This window comes from Molossus molossus, unplaced genomic scaffold (assembly GCF_014108415.1).
Source record: "Molossus molossus isolate mMolMol1 unplaced genomic scaffold, mMolMol1.p scaffold_m16_p_17, whole genome shotgun sequence".
NCBI classification, from domain to species: Eukaryota; Metazoa; Chordata; class Mammalia; order Chiroptera; family Molossidae; genus Molossus; species Molossus molossus.
In genome coordinates, this window is record NW_023425352.1 from 10,920,108 (window position 1) to 10,937,553 (window position 17,446).

Here is a 17,446-nt window from a genome sequence, read left to right on the forward strand (position 1 = left end):
GGCAAATAATGTATTGAGCTCCCGTGAATCTCAGACATCACATTGTTTCATCTATAAATATTTCAGAATGTGTCTCTAAAGGATAATGACTATAATAAACTACACCATTAACAATAATTTCTTAATATTATCAATATCTGGCCAGTGTTTATATTTCCAGCTGTCTCATAAACAGTGGTCGTTTTTCTGTTCAGTTGAATCATGACCCACCAAAGGCCCATGCACTGCAGTGACTGCAGTTGCTCCTGTTTTAAGCTGTGACGGTCATTCTGGGGCCCACAGGGTGCCCTGGGAGCTCATTAGCAATGCACGTTTTCTGCTGTCCTAGACCCACTAAAGTAGAAACTCGGGGGGCGGGGCCAGTAGTCGGGTTTAACAAGTGCTCTGGGTGACTCTGATGCACCTTAAAGTTTGAGAACCTCTAATTTATACTTTCTCCTCCTTCTTTCCTGTGTATTTTCCTTGTAATTTATTTTTTGGAGAAACCCGGTTGTTGTCCTTAGCATTTCCTCCAGGCTGGGTTTTGCCAGTTGGTCCCGGTGCAAATGAAGTAGTAGGTCTTAGTAGGAAGACCTGTAGAGAAGGCTGTACCTCCCTCCCTCCAACAGAGGGGGATGACTTTTGGAGGTAGGTTCCCTGGAGGATAAGGCAGAAGTGGGGTTCCCGCCAGGCAGGGGAACAGTATGTGTGAAGGCCTAGAGGCTGGATCAAGCCCAGAAATTCCAGGGTCTGTGAAAGGATTTGGTATGGCCAGGGCTGGGGGGCAGCGGAGAGAGATGAGGGTGCAGAGGGAGGCGGGCTGGACTTCTTGGGGCCCAGGCTCCAGCAGTGTGCTGGGCTTCTTCCTGTGGGGGATGGGAATCCAAGGCCCTGCACAGGGGCGTAATTCGAGCAGACTTCAGTTTGACCAGATGGCTCTGACTGCAGGGGGGCATGACTTGGAGGGCCAGACTGGGAGCAGGGAGACCCAGCGAGGCTATGCATGAGCCCTGGTAAGCGTCTGCAGGATCTGGACCAAGGTCCTGGCGGTGAGGCCGCAGAGAAAGGGGGGATGTGAAAGATGCTAAGAATCTGAGGAATGACGGGACTTGGGAATGCAATGAGAAGGGAGGGAAGAATCTAAGTGGTTGCCCTGACCCAAGGAGACACCTGAGGAGAGAGGCGGGTCTGGGTGAGGTGAGAGCTGATCCCACGTTGTTGGAGGGAACTCTGCACGTATGTTACTAATATCCTGACTCATGACGAATATGCTGGCTTCGTTGGGAAATACTTCAGAGCCTTCCCAGTCTGTGGATAATTACTGAGTCCACTTTGGGGCACATATAGAAACATCTACCCATTTATCTACCCACCCATCCATCCATCCCCTCCTGCACCCATCTACCCATCCACCCACCCACCCATCCATCCACCCACCCATCCATCCATCCATTCACCTTCCATCTATCCATTTATTCATCCATAAGTCCATCCATCCACCAACAATTATTGAGTACCTGTGACATGTCAGGAGCCGAGAAATCAGAGATGAAGTAAGACATAGCCCTGCCCATATGAACCCAGAATTCATGGAAGAGAAGCCAGGTGGACAGAGTATCTTAGTGCTGTATGTGGGGTGAGCTGGTGAAGCCCCTTTAAATGCTGGGCGTACATGGGCAGGGGCTTCTGATTTTCTGAATATAATTCATGAAAATTAGTAGGAAGACCTGTAGAAACCATTTTCTCCCCTCCCCCAGCAGTTGCCTGGACACGTGTGTGTGAACCTGCAGTTAAGACAGATTGTGAGCTGCCCCACACTCACCATCTGGGACTATGGGGGCTTTGGGGGGGTCTCACTGTCTCTGGGGAATGCCAGCTCCCAGAGACAGTGAGCCCACCCCCCAAGGAGGAGGGTAACTGGAAGATGCTGCCCAGGGTCAGGATTGACCAAGCACAGCCCCCCACCCTGGGCCTGTGCCAGGTGCTGTGGTTTCTGCTCATTTCCATAATTAGTACTTAGCATTTGGAGAGCAACTGTTTCACACACCATGGTCTTTGCAGCCAGGAGGGTCTCCCAGTTCATGCAATAAAATTTCCATTTACTCTGGACATCAACCACGATGATTTAAAAAAAAAAAAAAAAATCCATAAATTATTTACTGAAATGGAAGTTCAGCTTACGGTAATAATGCATTAGTTCAGCTAGCCATGACGCCTGTTATAGGGCAATAAATTTTTTTTTATTTTCCTTTTTAAAAGATATCTGCCGGTAACCTACACATGACCTTGAGCTGATCAATTTTCAAAAATGACAGTGCGGGGAGGGCGTGTAAGGAGAGAGAAGTGGAGAGCCTTTTCCAAATAGCCTGACCTCAGGCAACTGTCAGCAAATACCTGTCATCTCAGAGCCAGAAGGAGGAAAGGAACGCAAATATATATTGCATAAGGACCAGACCTTAAAATACCTTTACTTTTTTGTTTTTGAGAGGGGGGGGGAAGAAAGAGGGAGAGGGATAAAAACATCTATGTGAGCGTGAAGCATCCAACACCCATCGGCTGCCCCCTGCAAGGTCCCCCTACCAGGGAGGCAGGAGTCACCCCTGTTGAGGACACTCATCATTTTGCAGGAGCCTGGAGCCTTGTAAAATGAAAGCCGGCCAGTGGTTTTGTCTCCATCCCTACAGATGTTGTGTTTCTGGAGCAGGACCCGTTTGCTGTCTCAGAAGTCTACGATTCTGCTCACGGCCATTGGCTGACTAATGTCTCCGAAAAGCAGCAAGCAAGTTCCTGAATCATGATTGTCTTTGAAAAACCCTGATCAACACTTTTTTTTACGTTAAGAAAGTCTGCTTTGATTAAAGCCATTAGAGCCCGGAGCAAATAAAATGTGTCTGAGTTTTACATGTCTCGCATTTTAACGCAGGAGCCCCGCTGAAACTTGCCTTTTAATTCTCACACCACGAAGGCACGCCATGCGTACGGGCCTGACAAGTTAAGGTTCACCTCCTCCACCACCTGGTTGGGGTTCTACAAAAATCCTGTGGCCGGAGACGCGGTCGAGTTATACTTTTACTGATTTATATCCTCTACTTGGCTGAAGGAATATTTTACTTTGTTTCTATACTCCCATTGCTGCAAAAAATTATTTTAAAAGTGATGTGTTGGGGGTTGGCTCCCAGGATAAGAGTGAACCTGGAAACCGCCAAATCAGCTCGCTTTTCTATACACGAAACTAAAAAGATTGCACAGTAAACATGCAAGACAGAGGCGATGTTCAATCACCGAAAATGGACGACAGAGGAGGCTTGACAACTATTTTCTGTTGATTCACCAGAATTTGCAGGCTCTTCTCCACTTAACTGTGTTTGCAGGGCTCAGGATTTGCATTCTTGGAGTGGTCACTTTCCGATTTTTTTATGTGAAACCATCCGGTCCCTCTATGTTAATGCATTTCAGGGTAACAGTGCTTGAAAGGTAAGATGCTTTGAGCGTCTGTTTAGTCTGGTTGGAACAGTGGAGTAGGTATTTCTTTCCACTCGCAGATTTTTTTGGCTTTGCCCTTGATTACACTCCCTGGTAGAGCATTTTTCTTTGATCTCTCGTTTACCAGTCTCCCTAGCTCTGTGGACAGGTCTCAGTTTCTTTTCTTCAGCTTCCTTTCTCTCCTCCACGCCCCTAAACATTTCCATCCTTGTCAGGCTTTTAGCTTTGCCTGTCTCTCCTCTTCCCATGTGCCCGAGTCACCCTGTTGGTACTGCACTGGATATCACACAGGCCGGAGCAGGCACAGGGCGGATGTTATTGTACTGGCTTCACAGAGAAGCACAAACAGGGCTACAGCTAATGACAATGTCTTATGGTGGATAATGGCCTGTGTATGTTGGTAGCCAGGACGCACAACACGTGCTTTGTACATACAGACATCTCATGTATCAACTCTCTCTTATTGTCTGTTGGCATAGATCTGTCAGATATTCTTAGATCGATAGATAATATTCCATCGACCCCATTGTGTTTATTTCTACCCACTGACTTATTGAATGGAAGCCCTCAAGCTTGGTTGGGGCTATTAGTACACCAGAAACGTCCCATACCCCTCGGGGGCTAACGTAGGCTTTTCCATATTCTTTTCCCCACGAACACCATGTTGACATCCTAAATACGTGAATAAAGAAACATTAGCTTGAGAACAGAGTTGTCGCTGTAGGCTTTGTTTATCCCTGTGCTGGACGGATGCACACCAAGTGGTGGATTCTCTTTGTTTGGGGTATAAAGAGCTGTAAATGTGGGTGTGCATGGTATCCGTGTGTCTGTCCCTTCTTTGCAGAGCAGTTTTAAATCGTTACACAGCGTAGCTGCATTTTAATTTCTGATGGAAGAAGTCCGGTAAGTTCATTGCCTCCAGGCGAAGGAGGCAGAGGGGGAGGGAAGCACAGGGAGAGCCCAGCAGACCCTTGCTTCTGGCTCTCCCATCTCCTGGAGGCCTCTGGGGGCCCGAGGCATGCATGTGTGGCCCAACACATGCTATTTTGCAAGTCAGTGGACCATGCTCTGAGAAGGGCTGAGTGATGGGATAATTAGAACCAAGCAGACAGCGGGGTGGATGGTGTGTCTGCAGATAATAGCTTGTTTGCTAATTGCCAACACCAGATTTTTCTGGGCAATTAGACATTTGGTTTCTTCCAAGACCTTCTGTGCAAATGTGGACACATGGCCGGAGGCCTTCCAGGTAGCAGGTGGAAAAGGTGGCTTCTGTGCAGGACGGCATCTCTCTGCTGCTGCCCGAGGGGCCATGGGCAGGGCAGACGTCTTGCCAACTGGTAGAAAGAACCAACTGGCTGGGCCCCCAGGGGAGAGGCCGGGCCCCCAGGGGAGAGGCCGGTTCCCCTGCTTTTGTAGAAGTGGACGCTCTTGTGCCCAGAGGCCAGCAGAGAAGGTGGCGTTTATCAGGCTGGTCCGGGAGCCTGGCTCGCATCTCCGTTCTCCTTTCAAGAGCACCGACGTGTGGACACTGACAGGAGTCGAAAATTGCTTCCCCTCTCAGGTGTGCAAGTCGATTTTGTAAAATAAAAAATATTTATTGTGGTAAAGTATATAAATAGAATGCAAAATTTGCCATTTTAACCATTTTTAAGTGAACACATCAGTGGAATTAATTGCAGTCAGTATTGTGCAACCATCACCACAATCTATTTCCAGAACTTTTTCATCACCCCAAACAGAAACTCTGCACACACTGTTCCTCCCTCCCCCCAGCCCCTGGTAACCTCTAATCTCCTTTCTGTCTCCGTGAATTTGCCTATTCTAGATACGTTGTAGAAGTGGAATCATACAATCTTTCCCCCTTTGTGTCTAGCTTATTTCCCTCAGCATAATGTGTTCTAGATTCATCCATGTTATGACATGTATGAGGATTTTATCCCTTTTTATTGCTGACTAATATTGCATTGTGTGGGTATACCACATTTTGTTTATCCATTCATCTGTTGATGGATACGGGGTTGTTTCTACTTTTTGCCTATTGTGAATGCAAGTGACATTCACATACAAGTGTTTGTTTGGATCCTTGTTTTGGGGTAGATGCCCAGGAGCGGAATTGCGGCGTCATGTGGTAATTCTGTATTTGACTTTTTGAGGAGGCACCAAACTTCCCCAGTGGCTGTGCCCCTTTTGCTTTCCCACCAGGTATCTACAAGGGTCCCACTTTGTCCATGTCACTTCTATTCCCTTTTCATTATAACCACGCCAGTGGGTGTGACACATATCTCCCTGTGGTTTTGATTTGCGTTTTTCTAATGACTGCCGACGTTAGATGTCATTTCACGTGCTTATTGACCGTATATCTGCTTTGGAGAAATGTCCGTTAGGGGCCTTTGCCTGGGTAGTTTTGTTTTTGCCGCTGCACCTGTCTCCCCGAGGCTGGACTTGAGTGTCATCAGGAGAGGACCGTCCCCTGCAGAGGGAGGTGGCTGTGCAGATGGGAGGCTGCACTTGCCTCTTCCACAGCCCGCGTGGCGCCCACTGTCACGATGCTGAGTTCTCACGGTGCAGGGAGAAGCAGCAGCGAGCGCGCGGATTCGCTGGCAACTGGCAGCAGAGGCCGAGGCAGCCCCGCGTCTCCGCCGGGAGCACGGGCTTTCCCAGAGCCCCTGGGTTTCCTTGACCTGGGTTCTGTGTCAGTACATCGCCGCTTCCCGCCCACGCACTCGGCCGTGTGCTGCATGGAGCCGTGTTTGCGGAGCACTCTGGGTGGCCCCTGGCATTACAGGTGCCCGGAGCCGGCGTCGTCTCTGCGGTCCCGGGCAGCGGGCAGGGACAACCGTGTGGAGCCTCCAGCACTGACCAGGGACCGTGTGGCATCTCCTTGGGTGCTCTCTCCTGGGCAAGAGCCACTGGGCTGTGCCCAGGTGTCAGACAAACCTCGGTACCCGAATAACAGCAGGAGCAGCAGGGCAGCCGACAGAAGGATGTTCATGCTGCCCAGCGGTTGGCCCTTCTCCGGTTTGACCTCGAGTCTGTTGGGGGCCCCGTCTTCGGGGTCCGGGAGTGCTTGTCTTCCCGCTGTGGGTGTTGTCACTAATGTCGGAAACCTCCAGTATCACCGGAGAAGGATGAGGTCTCCAGTTCAGGCCTCGGTGCAGAGGGAGGCGGTGACCCCTCGCCCAGGCAGGGAAGCTCGCTCTGGGCGGCGCGCGTCCCGTACCCCACCGCAGGGGCTCATTTCGGCGGAGGGGTCCCGCTGCCCTTTGGGAACTTGAGGGCTGTGGATACTCTTCCGAGAAAATGCACATAAAAGCGGTCACGTCCTGTCAAGGACTCCGGGCTCCTCTTGCCCCTGTGGAGGCTGGGCTAGAGCTGGCTCCAGAGGGGGCAGGAGCGGGGGCTGAGGGAGGCGACTGGCGGGGCTCAGCTGAGGGGGAGTTGGGTGGCACGCAGTGAGAGGTCTGCTGGTCCCTGGGAGAAAAGGAAGGTCTCATGCGGTCGGGCTTTAAATCCTAAATGTAAGGGGTGCCGACACCTGACCGTTCTCCCGGGGGTCAGCCTGGCCCAGCACGTTGGCCATCTGTCCAGCACAACGGTGCCCTTGGGAGCAACGCCGCGGGCCTCAGTCCTGCCCCCGCCACCTCTGAGGAGCACACTCTGTCTCTCTTTTCCTAGAAGCGGCCCCCACGTCTGCATATTCATCTCCAGCCCGGAGTCTTGGGGACACAGGGATCACGCCTCTGTCCCCTTCCCACATTGCGGTAAGACGTGTGTGCATGCTGTGTGGGTGTGTGGGTGTGTGAGCTTTGCACACGCTGCTCAGGTCCAGAAAGACCCTCTGAGGGGAACTTGGGGCCACCCTTAGGTAGGGGCACCAGCTTGTCCTGGTTTGCCCAGAATTGTCCAGGTTTTACATAAAAGTCCCGCGTCCCGGACTCCCTCCGTCCTGAGAAAACTGGCAGCCGTGGCCACCTACGGCCGGGCCCTGTGCACCCTGAATGTTCCCTGTAAGAGCTTCAGGGTCGCCTTGGGCATGGGGGGGGGAGGGGCAGAGTGAACAGAGGCCAGATGGGCGGGGCTCTCACCCCCTGCTCCAACCAATACACTCCAAATCCAAAATTGATTGGTTTTATCTCTTTTTTTTCCTCTGAGTGTTAAAAAAAGTCTATAGTGCTTTTTATTCAAGGTTGGGAACCCCCCCAACCCCTTCCTTGGTGTATCTGCAGAACGATGCTGACGCGAATGTCTCGGCGGAGCAGACGTTCCTCGTGGTGGTGGCCATCGACTTTGGGACCACGTCCAGTGGCTATGCCTACAGCTTCACCAAGGAGCCGGAGTGCATTCATGTGATGAGGTGGGCGCTGTGGGCGGAGGACCTGTGCTGGGCCAGCCCCTGCACCCCTGGAGACTTGGGGGAGGCACTGGGGAGGGGAGAGGGATTAGTTCAAGGAGCAGGGGAATGGCACTTAGTAGGCATGTCCTGGATTCTGACCCAACCTGGCCCAAACTCACTGTGCCGCTTTGGGCCAGCCGCCTCTGCTCTCGGGGCTCCAGGCTCGGGGGCTGAGAAAGTGTGGGTTTCATTCTGACTTGGCCTGGGGCAGGGCACGGACGGTATGTTTACAACGTGCCCCAGGTGATTCCAGCCTGCGGCCTGGGCAGGGCACAGACGGTATGTTTACAGCACGTCCCAGGTGATTCCAGCCTGCGGCCTGGGGCGGGGCATGGACTGTATGTTTACAATGTGCCCCAGGTGATTCCAGCCTGTGGCCTGGGCAGGGCACAGACAGTATGTTTACAACACATCCCAGGTGATTCCAGCCTGCGGCCTGGGGGAGAGGTGCCCACTTACGGGGGGTCTGTGGTGGACACTTACTGTGTGACCTTAGGCAATGGCTAAATCTCCTACCCCTCAGCTCCTCCTGTGTGGAACGGGGAGAATGACAGTCCGGGGGGTGCGCGCAGACGGAATGAGATCCCTGTCAATGCTCAGCACCGGGAGGTGTGAGTCCTTCCCAGGGGGGGAGGTGTCATGGGAGGACAGTGCCAGAGCAGAGAGTGCCGTGCCTGAGAACAGCAGAGCGGGTGAACTTCAGCCAAGTGCACCTAAAGGGTCACCCTGAAGTTGCCCTGGTCTCCTGGGGCACACTCTGTGCTCAGGACACTCCGTGCCCTGACCCCTGACCCCTGCACACAGCTGCTGAGTACAACCTTGCGTTCACCCTGTCCACGCGCGACCTCTGTCTGTGAAGATTCGGGTCAGCCCAGCACCAGCCTCCCCCACCCCCCCGGTCTGGCCATGGCCTTCCTGCAGAGTCTGTGGCCCCTCAAAGCTTAGGGAGCTAGGGATTTATCACCCCGACTTCCCAAACCCAAGCATGGCTCTGAAGATACATTGTGATTGGCAGTCCCTTTAACTGGCAATAGTGGAATTCAGTTATTGCTCTCAGGGTGTGATTTTCAGGCTTCTTTTAAAAGTGCTCTTTAAAACGTAAGTTGTAATAAAAAGTTGTAATAAAAGTAATCTCCGCCCAATCTTGGTCAAGGCCTGCCTTTCCCCTGGAAAGCCGGATGTGACTCAGCTGAGGCCCCGGACCAAGAGGCCGCAGAGACACCGAAAGGCCGCTCTGTAGGGACCCCGAGACAGCACAGCCCTGGGCTCTGCCCCCCGCTAGCTGCACAGATGCCCTGGGGATCCGTGGCTCTGCCGGCCCGAGATGGAAAACCCGAGTGGAAGAGCACGCGGTCAGAAGCCAGAATCGGTGTCTGCATAGTTGTCTTAAGAAATGTTATTTCCAAGGGATAGTTATGCAATGAGAAGAGCAGAAATAACGTTGAACTTGCTTGGGAGGAACCCTCGCAAAACATTGGCAGCATTCGGGGACTCAGAGCTGTTATCTTAGTTACTGGAGCGATTTGGCAAGGAACTTTACTTCAATCAGAACCTATGACAAAGTTATGAATGAGAAACCTGAATTTTCTCTGTTTGAGTAGGAACAAAGGAATACAAAATGGGAGGGAAACCCAGGAGGTCGTCGCTGACACAGATGTCAGTGGTAACTAGTGGGAAGCACTTCGTGAAAGGCTGTGTGGACTGTGCCCGGCGCCTCCGCTCGGGGTGGCCATCAGCCCTGTGTCTCAGGTCCCCGTGGGGACTTAGCTGTCTGGGTAGAAGCCTGCACGCTGGCGGAGCCTGACTGGAAAACTGGCCAGGGACAGTCCCAGACTCATCTGGGCGCAGATTCAGGTGGAGCTGGCTGTCCCTCTGGACCGTGATGGTCCCCCCGCAGCCTAACGATGCAGCGCCAGGCAGTGTCGGGGCAGGTGGGGGCTCAGCCAGGAGCAGCACCCCAGGCGTGCAGGGAGGGAGGCGCGCTTCTCCCCCTGCACCCTGCTCCGCCAGAGATGCTGCTCCTGGGGGTCATGGCCAACAGCAGGATGGGAGCCAGCTGTGCAGCAGGGCCTGCTTGGGAAGGAGCATCCTGGCCTCTGGCAGCTGTGGCGTCTCTGCCGCCCCCGGGGAGGGAGAAGCATCCAGTCACCTGCCCTCTCCACTTGCCTCCCCTTTCCCCCGCTTTCTGTGTGAGAGACGGGAAGGTCCATCTCTAGGGCTCAGCCGCCCCTGCCTGTCCATCGCCCTCCGTGAGTTCCAGGGCGTAGTCTCATAGCATCTGTCCTCTGTCTGTCCCCACCTCACCCCTCTCCTGGCTCCTTGGCACACAGCCCTGCAGAGCCCAGCCCCGTCCCTCCCCACTGTTCCCGGCAGTGCCCTCACCGCACCTCTCGCTGTGGCTGTCTGCCCGATGAGGCTCAGGTCTGTGTCCTGCCTGGATCTCTGCATGAACTCCCTAGGAGGTCACTGCGACGTTCACCTGGAGCTCCCCACATTCCCCGCAGCCTCCGTGTTCAGGGCCCCGGTCTCTGAGGAGGGTGCTTTCTCTGCTAGGCACCCACGCTGGGAACCGCCGGTGCCTTGGCTCCTGCTCACCAGGTTCACCCGGTTCTCCCCTAGATGCTCCATCCCCCTCTCTCCCCCTTGGCTTCCTACCCTTGTCGGGCTCTCTCACCTCTGCTCCCGAGGAGCCTCAGCTGTCTCCTCAGCCTCCCAGCTTCCAGCCTCCGTCCCTGTAGGCTGCCTGGTCAGCAGCAGTGATTCGGGCATGCCCCTGCTCTAGAACCTGCAGTGGCTCCCCATGACCCACTGGTTCCAGCTTCGACTCCTCAGGGTCTCTTCAGCCTGGACCCACCACCTCCCCAAGCCCGCGTCTCACTCCGCTCGTCCTCACACTTGTTCCCTGAGCAGCCTGCAGTGCCCTTTCCTCCGGGAAGATGCAATTGTCTGTCACCCCCCAAGTCTCTCCTGAGCCCCCTTCTCCCCCTACCCCGCCAGCTGGCTTCTCGGCCTTCTCTGGCCCCGGGGCATTTCCCTGGGATTTCGAAAGAAGGCGCCATAACCTCTGCCTCCCCTTGGTGGCAGGCGATGGGAAGGAGGTGACCCTGGGGTGTCCAACCAGAAGACTCCGACCACGATCTTGCTGACGCCCGAGAGGAAGTTCCACAGCTTCGGGTACGCCGCCAGGGACTTTTACCACGACCTGGATCCCAACGAGGCCAAGCAGTGGCTGTACCTGGAGAAGTTCAAGATGAAGCTGCATACGACCGGGGTGAGCGAGCCTCTCCCTGTCCCCCGAGTCCTCTGCACTGTGAGCGTGGGGTCTTTCCAACCCGGGGGACCCTCAGGCTCCTCCCAAGCAGAAACTCTTGTCCATTTACCTGGATTTTAGAAATTACCTGGAGCACCCCACACTGTGGGATACACAGCACTTTCGGAGGTGCACGTGGGCGGGGAGATGTTCAGGATATTTGACTCCTGGTTTGCCTCGGAGAGGGACCACTCAGAGTGGGTGCTGCCGGAGCACAGGCCTAGGGGCTGGGGAGCCCATGCCAGGAGGTCCCCCTTCAGCTGCTGGATTATTGGGAGATGAAGGAGGGACTTGGGCACCAGGCATTTGTGGGGATAAGGGCAGTGGCTATTAACTAACCCATTCAGAAGTAACAACTGGCCCATAACCCCCTGCTTGGAAATCAAGTGCCCAACAGCTGGAGGCCCAGCTCCCACCCCAGGTCTGCTCCCAACATGCCCAAGTTTTTTTCTTTATTGATTTTAGAGAGAGAGGAAGGGAGAGGGGGGGAGAGAGAGAGAGAGAGAGAGAGAGAGAGAGAGAGAGAGAAACATCGATGAGAGAGAACATCGATTGGCCGCCTCTTGCATGCCTCCCTCTGGGGATCAGGCCCACAACCTGGGCATGTGCCTGGACCAGGAATTGAACCGGTGACCTCTTGGTGCATGGGCCAACACTCAACCACCGAGCCACACCAGCCGGGCCATGCCCAAGTTCTGTGAGCTATCTCGGGCAATCAGGGCTTCTCCCTCAAGCTTCATGGAAGTGACCGGGCCAGAGGGTAGAATTTTTTCAGTTCAAACATATGATTCCAGAGACTCAGAATGGTGGTAGTGTTTAAGGTCAGGCGTCTAGAGACGGATACCCTGGGTTTAAATCCTGCCTCTGCCACCTCCCAGGTGCTCAACCCAAGTCTCTCGCCTCTCCGTGCCTTGCTTTGCCTCATTTGTGAAGCGTAGACACTGATAGTGCCCCCGTGGGCATTTTGTAAGGGTAAAAGGAATCAAAGCACACAGTCCAGAACCACGCCGGTACTTTGCGAGTTCTACTGAGTCGCTAGCTCCTGTTGTTACTGCTTTCACTTGTCTGCTGTTACGTGTTTGCAGAAGGCAAACCCGGCAGCCAGCACCCTACTTCCCAGGGCCCTGTGCTCATGGTGTGATGTCTCTGTATGAAGCAGGCAGGCTCTGCTAGAAACGTATCCTTCCCGTTCCGCCTGGTGGGACTCGCTGCGGAATTTCGGCTTGCACAGGTGGACGCACAGGACATTTTTCAATTTGAATTTTAAAAATTCTGAGCCCGTGGCTTCCTGGTGCTCAGCCATATTTCTGAGACTGGGAGCCACCGCCCCCAAGCTGGGGTGTCTTTGCTGAGCGACAGGGATGGGGAGTGGCTAGCCAGGAGGAGGGAGCTTGGCGGACGGGGCAGGATGACTGGCAGGCTTCGGGAGGCTGGTTTCGCAGCTTGGTGCCCTTCCACACTCCAAAGGCGAAGCCCAATTACTGAGCCGGGATCCACCGGAGGCCCCACGGGTGTTTTTCCTTGGTGGTCATGAGCCTGTTGGTTCTGGATGCTTGGGGGCTTTCTCTGCCCATCCCCACTCCGCGGGGCGTTTCTTGTGGTGTTGGAATGACCTCGGTCCACACGGCATCCCCCAGAGCATCCCCCACCCGACTGCACTCAGCATCTGCTTCGGCTTCGGCAGAGGAAGAGGGGGTGCAGGGCTCCCGGTGTCAGGCAGTGAAGCCTGACTTGGTTGGCCACTCACTGGGGAATGAAAGCTTCACAGCTGTTCAACATCACGCATGTCAGTGGGTTGGCATGATTACATAGGCCTCCGCTGGGGGGCTTCCGGGGTGACCATGTGTGTCCACGAGTGGACATAGTGGTGCCTGCAGCCTTCCTCTCCCCCCGCCTCTGCCGCTGCCCTGAAACCTCGCTCCCCGGTGATCCAGGGAGTGGGGGAGAAGTGGAGGCGGGGCGGAGGGGAACAGCCGGGCCTCCTGCATGGCGCAGGGACCACGCCTCCAGGCCTGTTCTGGACCACGCGCTGTCCGAGTTGGCCCCTCGAGCGCTGGGAAGCACAAACACGCCACCCGCTCCCCCAGAACTCCACGTCGCGTCCCCAAAGCCAGCAGGATGTCTCCCTTGGTCTTCGTACTGTTTCATTCCTCTCCTCCTCCAGGACCTCACCTTGGACACAGACCTGACAGCAGCAAACGGCAAGAAAATCAAAGCCCTAGAAATCTTTGCTTACGCCCTGCAGTACTTTAAGGAGCAGGCGCTGAAGGTAGGACAGGTGGCAGTGCCTGGGGTGGCGGTGGGGGGGGTGGCGCACCTGCCACTGGGGTGCCTGGAGGGAGAGAGGGTGGGCTTTGCATGCAGAAAGCAGGCTGCACCCTCCTGGCTGCAGAGGGGCCTGGAAGAGGGGCAGCCGCTGTGGAAGACAGTCTGGAGGGTCCTCAAAAGCTGAAACGGGCCCTGGCCGGTTTGGCTCAGCGGTTAGAGCGTCGGCCTGCGGTCCGGAGAGACCCGGGTTCGGTTCCCGCTAAGGGCATGTACTTCGGTTGCAGTTTGTCCCCGGCTCTGGTCAGTCATGCGGGTGGCAGCCACTCGATGTGTCCCTTCACGTCGATGTTTCTCTCTCTCTCTGTTCCTCTCTCCCCCTCCTACTCTACCTGAACAAAAAATGGAAAAATGTCCTTGGGTGAGGATAAAAAAAAAAAAAAAAAAGCTGAAACGGAATTCCCACGTGACCCAGCAATTCCACTCCTAGAGAAATGAAAACAGTTTACTCACGCAGGCCCTTGTATACGAACGTGTCTAGTGTCACTAGTGATAGTAGCTAAAGAGCGGAAACAACCCACATGTCTGTCGGGGATGAATGGGTAACTGGACGGGGTCTGTCCGTACTATGGCACATCATTCAGCCACAAAAGGATGAAGAGCTGACAGCAACAGCGTGGATGAGCCTGAGATCACCATGCTGAGCGAAAGAAGCCAGACACCGAGGCCACCTGTGGACTGATCCCGTTTATATCGAATGTCCAGAAGAGACTCCTCCCTGGAGACAGAAGGCAGATTCGTGTCTGCCAGGGACTGGGAGGGTGGGAATGAGGAGTGACTGCCACAGGGCGTGGGTGATAAATCAGGTAGTGGTGACGTTTGCACAAACCTTGTGAGTGTACTAAGACCCACTGAGCCGTGTACTCTGAAAGGGTGAGCTTTGAGGGTGTGTGAATTATGTCCCCGTAAAAAAATCGAAAGCAGGCAGGACACTCAAGCAGCAGCCGTGCGATCTTGGGCAGGGTTCTCAGTGTCCCCAGTGCCCACATTCCGGACCCGAGAGGGGCGCGGTAACTGCACCTCCGGAGTTGACATAAATGAGAGAACAGACACAAGGAGCCTCCCGCGGGGCCTGGCCCAGAGCTACGCTGGAGGGTGGGCCAGAATGAGCTCGAGTCGGTCTCAGAAACCCCACGCACAGTGGAGTCGCGCTCGCGGCTGGAGAGCGGCCTGTGGAAACACTCCGTCCCATGAGGAAGCACACCCCGCGGGCTCCGGCCGCCCCTGCTTGGAGTTGAACACAGCCAGGGTGGTAGCAGGTGCGCTTAGGGCCCTCCCCCACACCTGTCACACGCTCACCTGCTTTCAAAGCCCCGGGCAGACCTGCAAGGAAATAGCATGCTAAAAAAATAAAAATAAAACAAAAACAAACGGCTATTTCAGGTTGGCCCAAAGCAGAGATATATTTTTTTAAAACAGGTTTTAAAAAGTTTTCTGACTGTAGATAACACTACCGAAATGTACACCTAAAAATGATCAATTTTATGTCATATGTATTCTGTCACAATTAAAAATGAAATCAATAAGTACTGATCAAAGAGGAAGTTGGTTCAGCGAGAGGGTGGGTCAGTCCCAAGATACCCATTCGAAACAGTAGGGAAAATGGGACACCCGTCAGAAGAAAAAGAAAAGTCACCAGCTTGTTCATCTGAACCGGTCCCCAGAGCCGGCTGCGGTGCGGAAGGACATCTGTGTGTTTCGGTCTGACTGCAGGTGTGTCTGCTGCCGTGGCAACAGGAGGGGAGGGTGAGGGAAGAACCCCCATGTCAGAGGTCTTCTCGGAGGCCTTCTCTGGCCCAGCGTTCCACATGTGTCCACGTTTAATTTTGCCGCTAATGTCGTGGGTTAGTTTCGTTCTCTCCATTTTACAGATGGACAGACTGAGTCTGAACTATGCTAGAGGCATATTTTGTCCACGTGGACCTGGTGGCAACGTCTGAGGCTTCTGCCCGTCCCATTTACCCACATGGTTTAACCTCCACCCAGAGTGAAGGGCAGCATGGTTCTCGCTTAGGTCCTGCCCTTGGTACCCTTCCTGTCCTGCCAGGAAAAGTCCCCTGACGTGCTGGGCTTCGGGGGAGGCAGATGACAGTGACAGCCCCGACGACGGCCACCACACACAGTCCAGATACGACACATGTCACAATTCAGTTCAGACGTTGGCCTCTAGAGTCAGGATAGACCTGGGCCGAGTCCCGATTTTGCCTCTGCCACTTTCTAGCTGTGTGAGCGTCAGAAGGACGATGCGTCGAGGCCTCAGCGTGCCATGTGTGGGAAGGGCACCGCTACGATCCCTCCCTAACGGCATCCTTAGGTGGGTTCATGGGGATGAGGTGTGCAAAGTACTTAACGACGCAGATACGGAGTGAACTCTCGGTAAATGGCTCTCAGGAAACGGCCAGTCCCTCCAGCAGCCAGCTGTGGCGGGGAATTATTACCTGCTGTACAGATAAGGACACTGAGGCCTGAGAGTTGTCACTTGCCCTAAGTCACATGGCTGGGAAGTGGCCATAGGCCTCTGGTCTGCCTGCCGCTCGTGGTCACATTCGGTGGGTGAAGGAGCCGGGGGCTCCCTGTTTGCTGAACAGTCAGAAAACAGACCCTCACTCCCTGGTGCTGGTAGGAGGCCCTGGGAGGGACCTTCTCAGCCGGGAGGACCAGCTGCGTCCAGGTGACCTGCTGTGCTTTCCTCGGCTTTAGGAGCTGAGCGACCAGGCAGGCTCGGAGTTCGAGAACTCTGATGTCAGATGGGTCATCACGGTGCCTGCCATCTGGAAGCAGCCCGCCAAGCAGTTCATGAGACAAGCTGCCTACCAGGTGAGTGGGGATGGGAGCGGACGGGGCCCCGGGTGACCACGCTGGCGCCTGGCGCCCACTCGCGTCCAGCATGCGTGGGCTTCCTTGGGCAGCAGCGAGGGGTCTTCCACCGCCTTCCTCCTGGGGGAAGAATGGGGTTCAGACTGGCAAGGGGAGGAGCTGGGCTCCTTTTCTTTCTGACTTGGTACAGTTCCAGGTCATGTTGTCACTGTAGAGTCCCTGGGCTAAGATTTCAAACTGGGGTTCAGAGACATTTCACTGTGGGTGAATAGAATTGCAGATGCCAGTAAAGGGCTTGGAAAACCAGAATAATTGAATGAGACAGGAATGACGACAAGGTCCACGGCATGAACCCGCAGATCAGTGTGGTGCGGAGGCTGGAAGCTGTACCCACGCAGCCGGGAGATAAAGGAAACCGGGTTTTCCTCTGCCTGTTCCACCTGTGAACGTAGGGGCACGGACGGTCACCCCAGAGAGGGGTGAGGGTGCCGCCCCTGCCTGGTGGCAGACTCCTGGATGAGGTCAGTGGCATGGCTGAGGAGTCTGCCAGTCAGCTCAGCGCCATGGAGATAGAGGTTCCAGGGCCAATGGCCAACTCGGCCCTCCTGGGCGCCTGGGGTCCCCGCTGGTTCCAGGAACCCTCAGAGCCTCCGACCCCACACTGTCTGCAGACAACTTGTCCCATGACAGGGCTTCCGTGAGGGTCTGACTCTGGCGAGAAAGGCTGGTCGTCCCAATTGCTGTTCTGGTCCTAGGACAGCTGCTTCCGTGTACTTACTTAATCCCTTGGGGCAATGAACGCCTACCTGGGGCTCGGGTCAGTCTCTCTGTCCTGAATGTCAGTTTTCACGGCCATTAACTTGAGCCGGGCCGGGGAACGTCACCACCGTGAAAGATGTCCTTTTGCCCACTGCCAGGGCAAAACTCTGACGTTGAGTTTGTGGCCACACGGATGAACCTTTCCTTTCAAAGCACCCACCAGATCCACCCGGGGTGCAGCAGTGTGGTCCGGTGGGCACCTTGGGGTCACGGACTGCACCTAGCACTTGGGGCTTTACTCCAGGTGGGAGGGCGAGTTCAAGGAGGGCAGTGTCCCTCCCCTCCCAACCCCTCCCCCCCCCACCCCAGGCTGACTCCGC

General features: G+C 54.8%; 1 protein-coding gene across 3 annotated transcripts in view; it reads left to right on the forward strand.

The window, feature by feature from the left end:
• HSPA12A (heat shock protein family A (Hsp70) member 12A) overlaps positions 1–17,446 on the forward strand; it is a 129,925-nt gene that overhangs the window by 96,387 nt on the left and 16,092 nt on the right. For all 3 annotated transcript variants that reach the window (XM_036265078.1, XM_036265082.1, XM_036265081.1), the window contains 5 exons: positions 7,138–7,223; positions 7,689–7,816; positions 10,940–11,126; positions 13,330–13,434; positions 16,191–16,307. In XM_036265078.1, the coding sequence (XP_036120971.1) occupies positions 7,138–7,223; positions 7,689–7,816; positions 10,940–11,126; positions 13,330–13,434; positions 16,191–16,307 (623 nt within the window). The remainder of the gene's footprint in view (positions 1–7,137; positions 7,224–7,688; positions 7,817–10,939; positions 11,127–13,329; positions 13,435–16,190; positions 16,308–17,446) is intronic.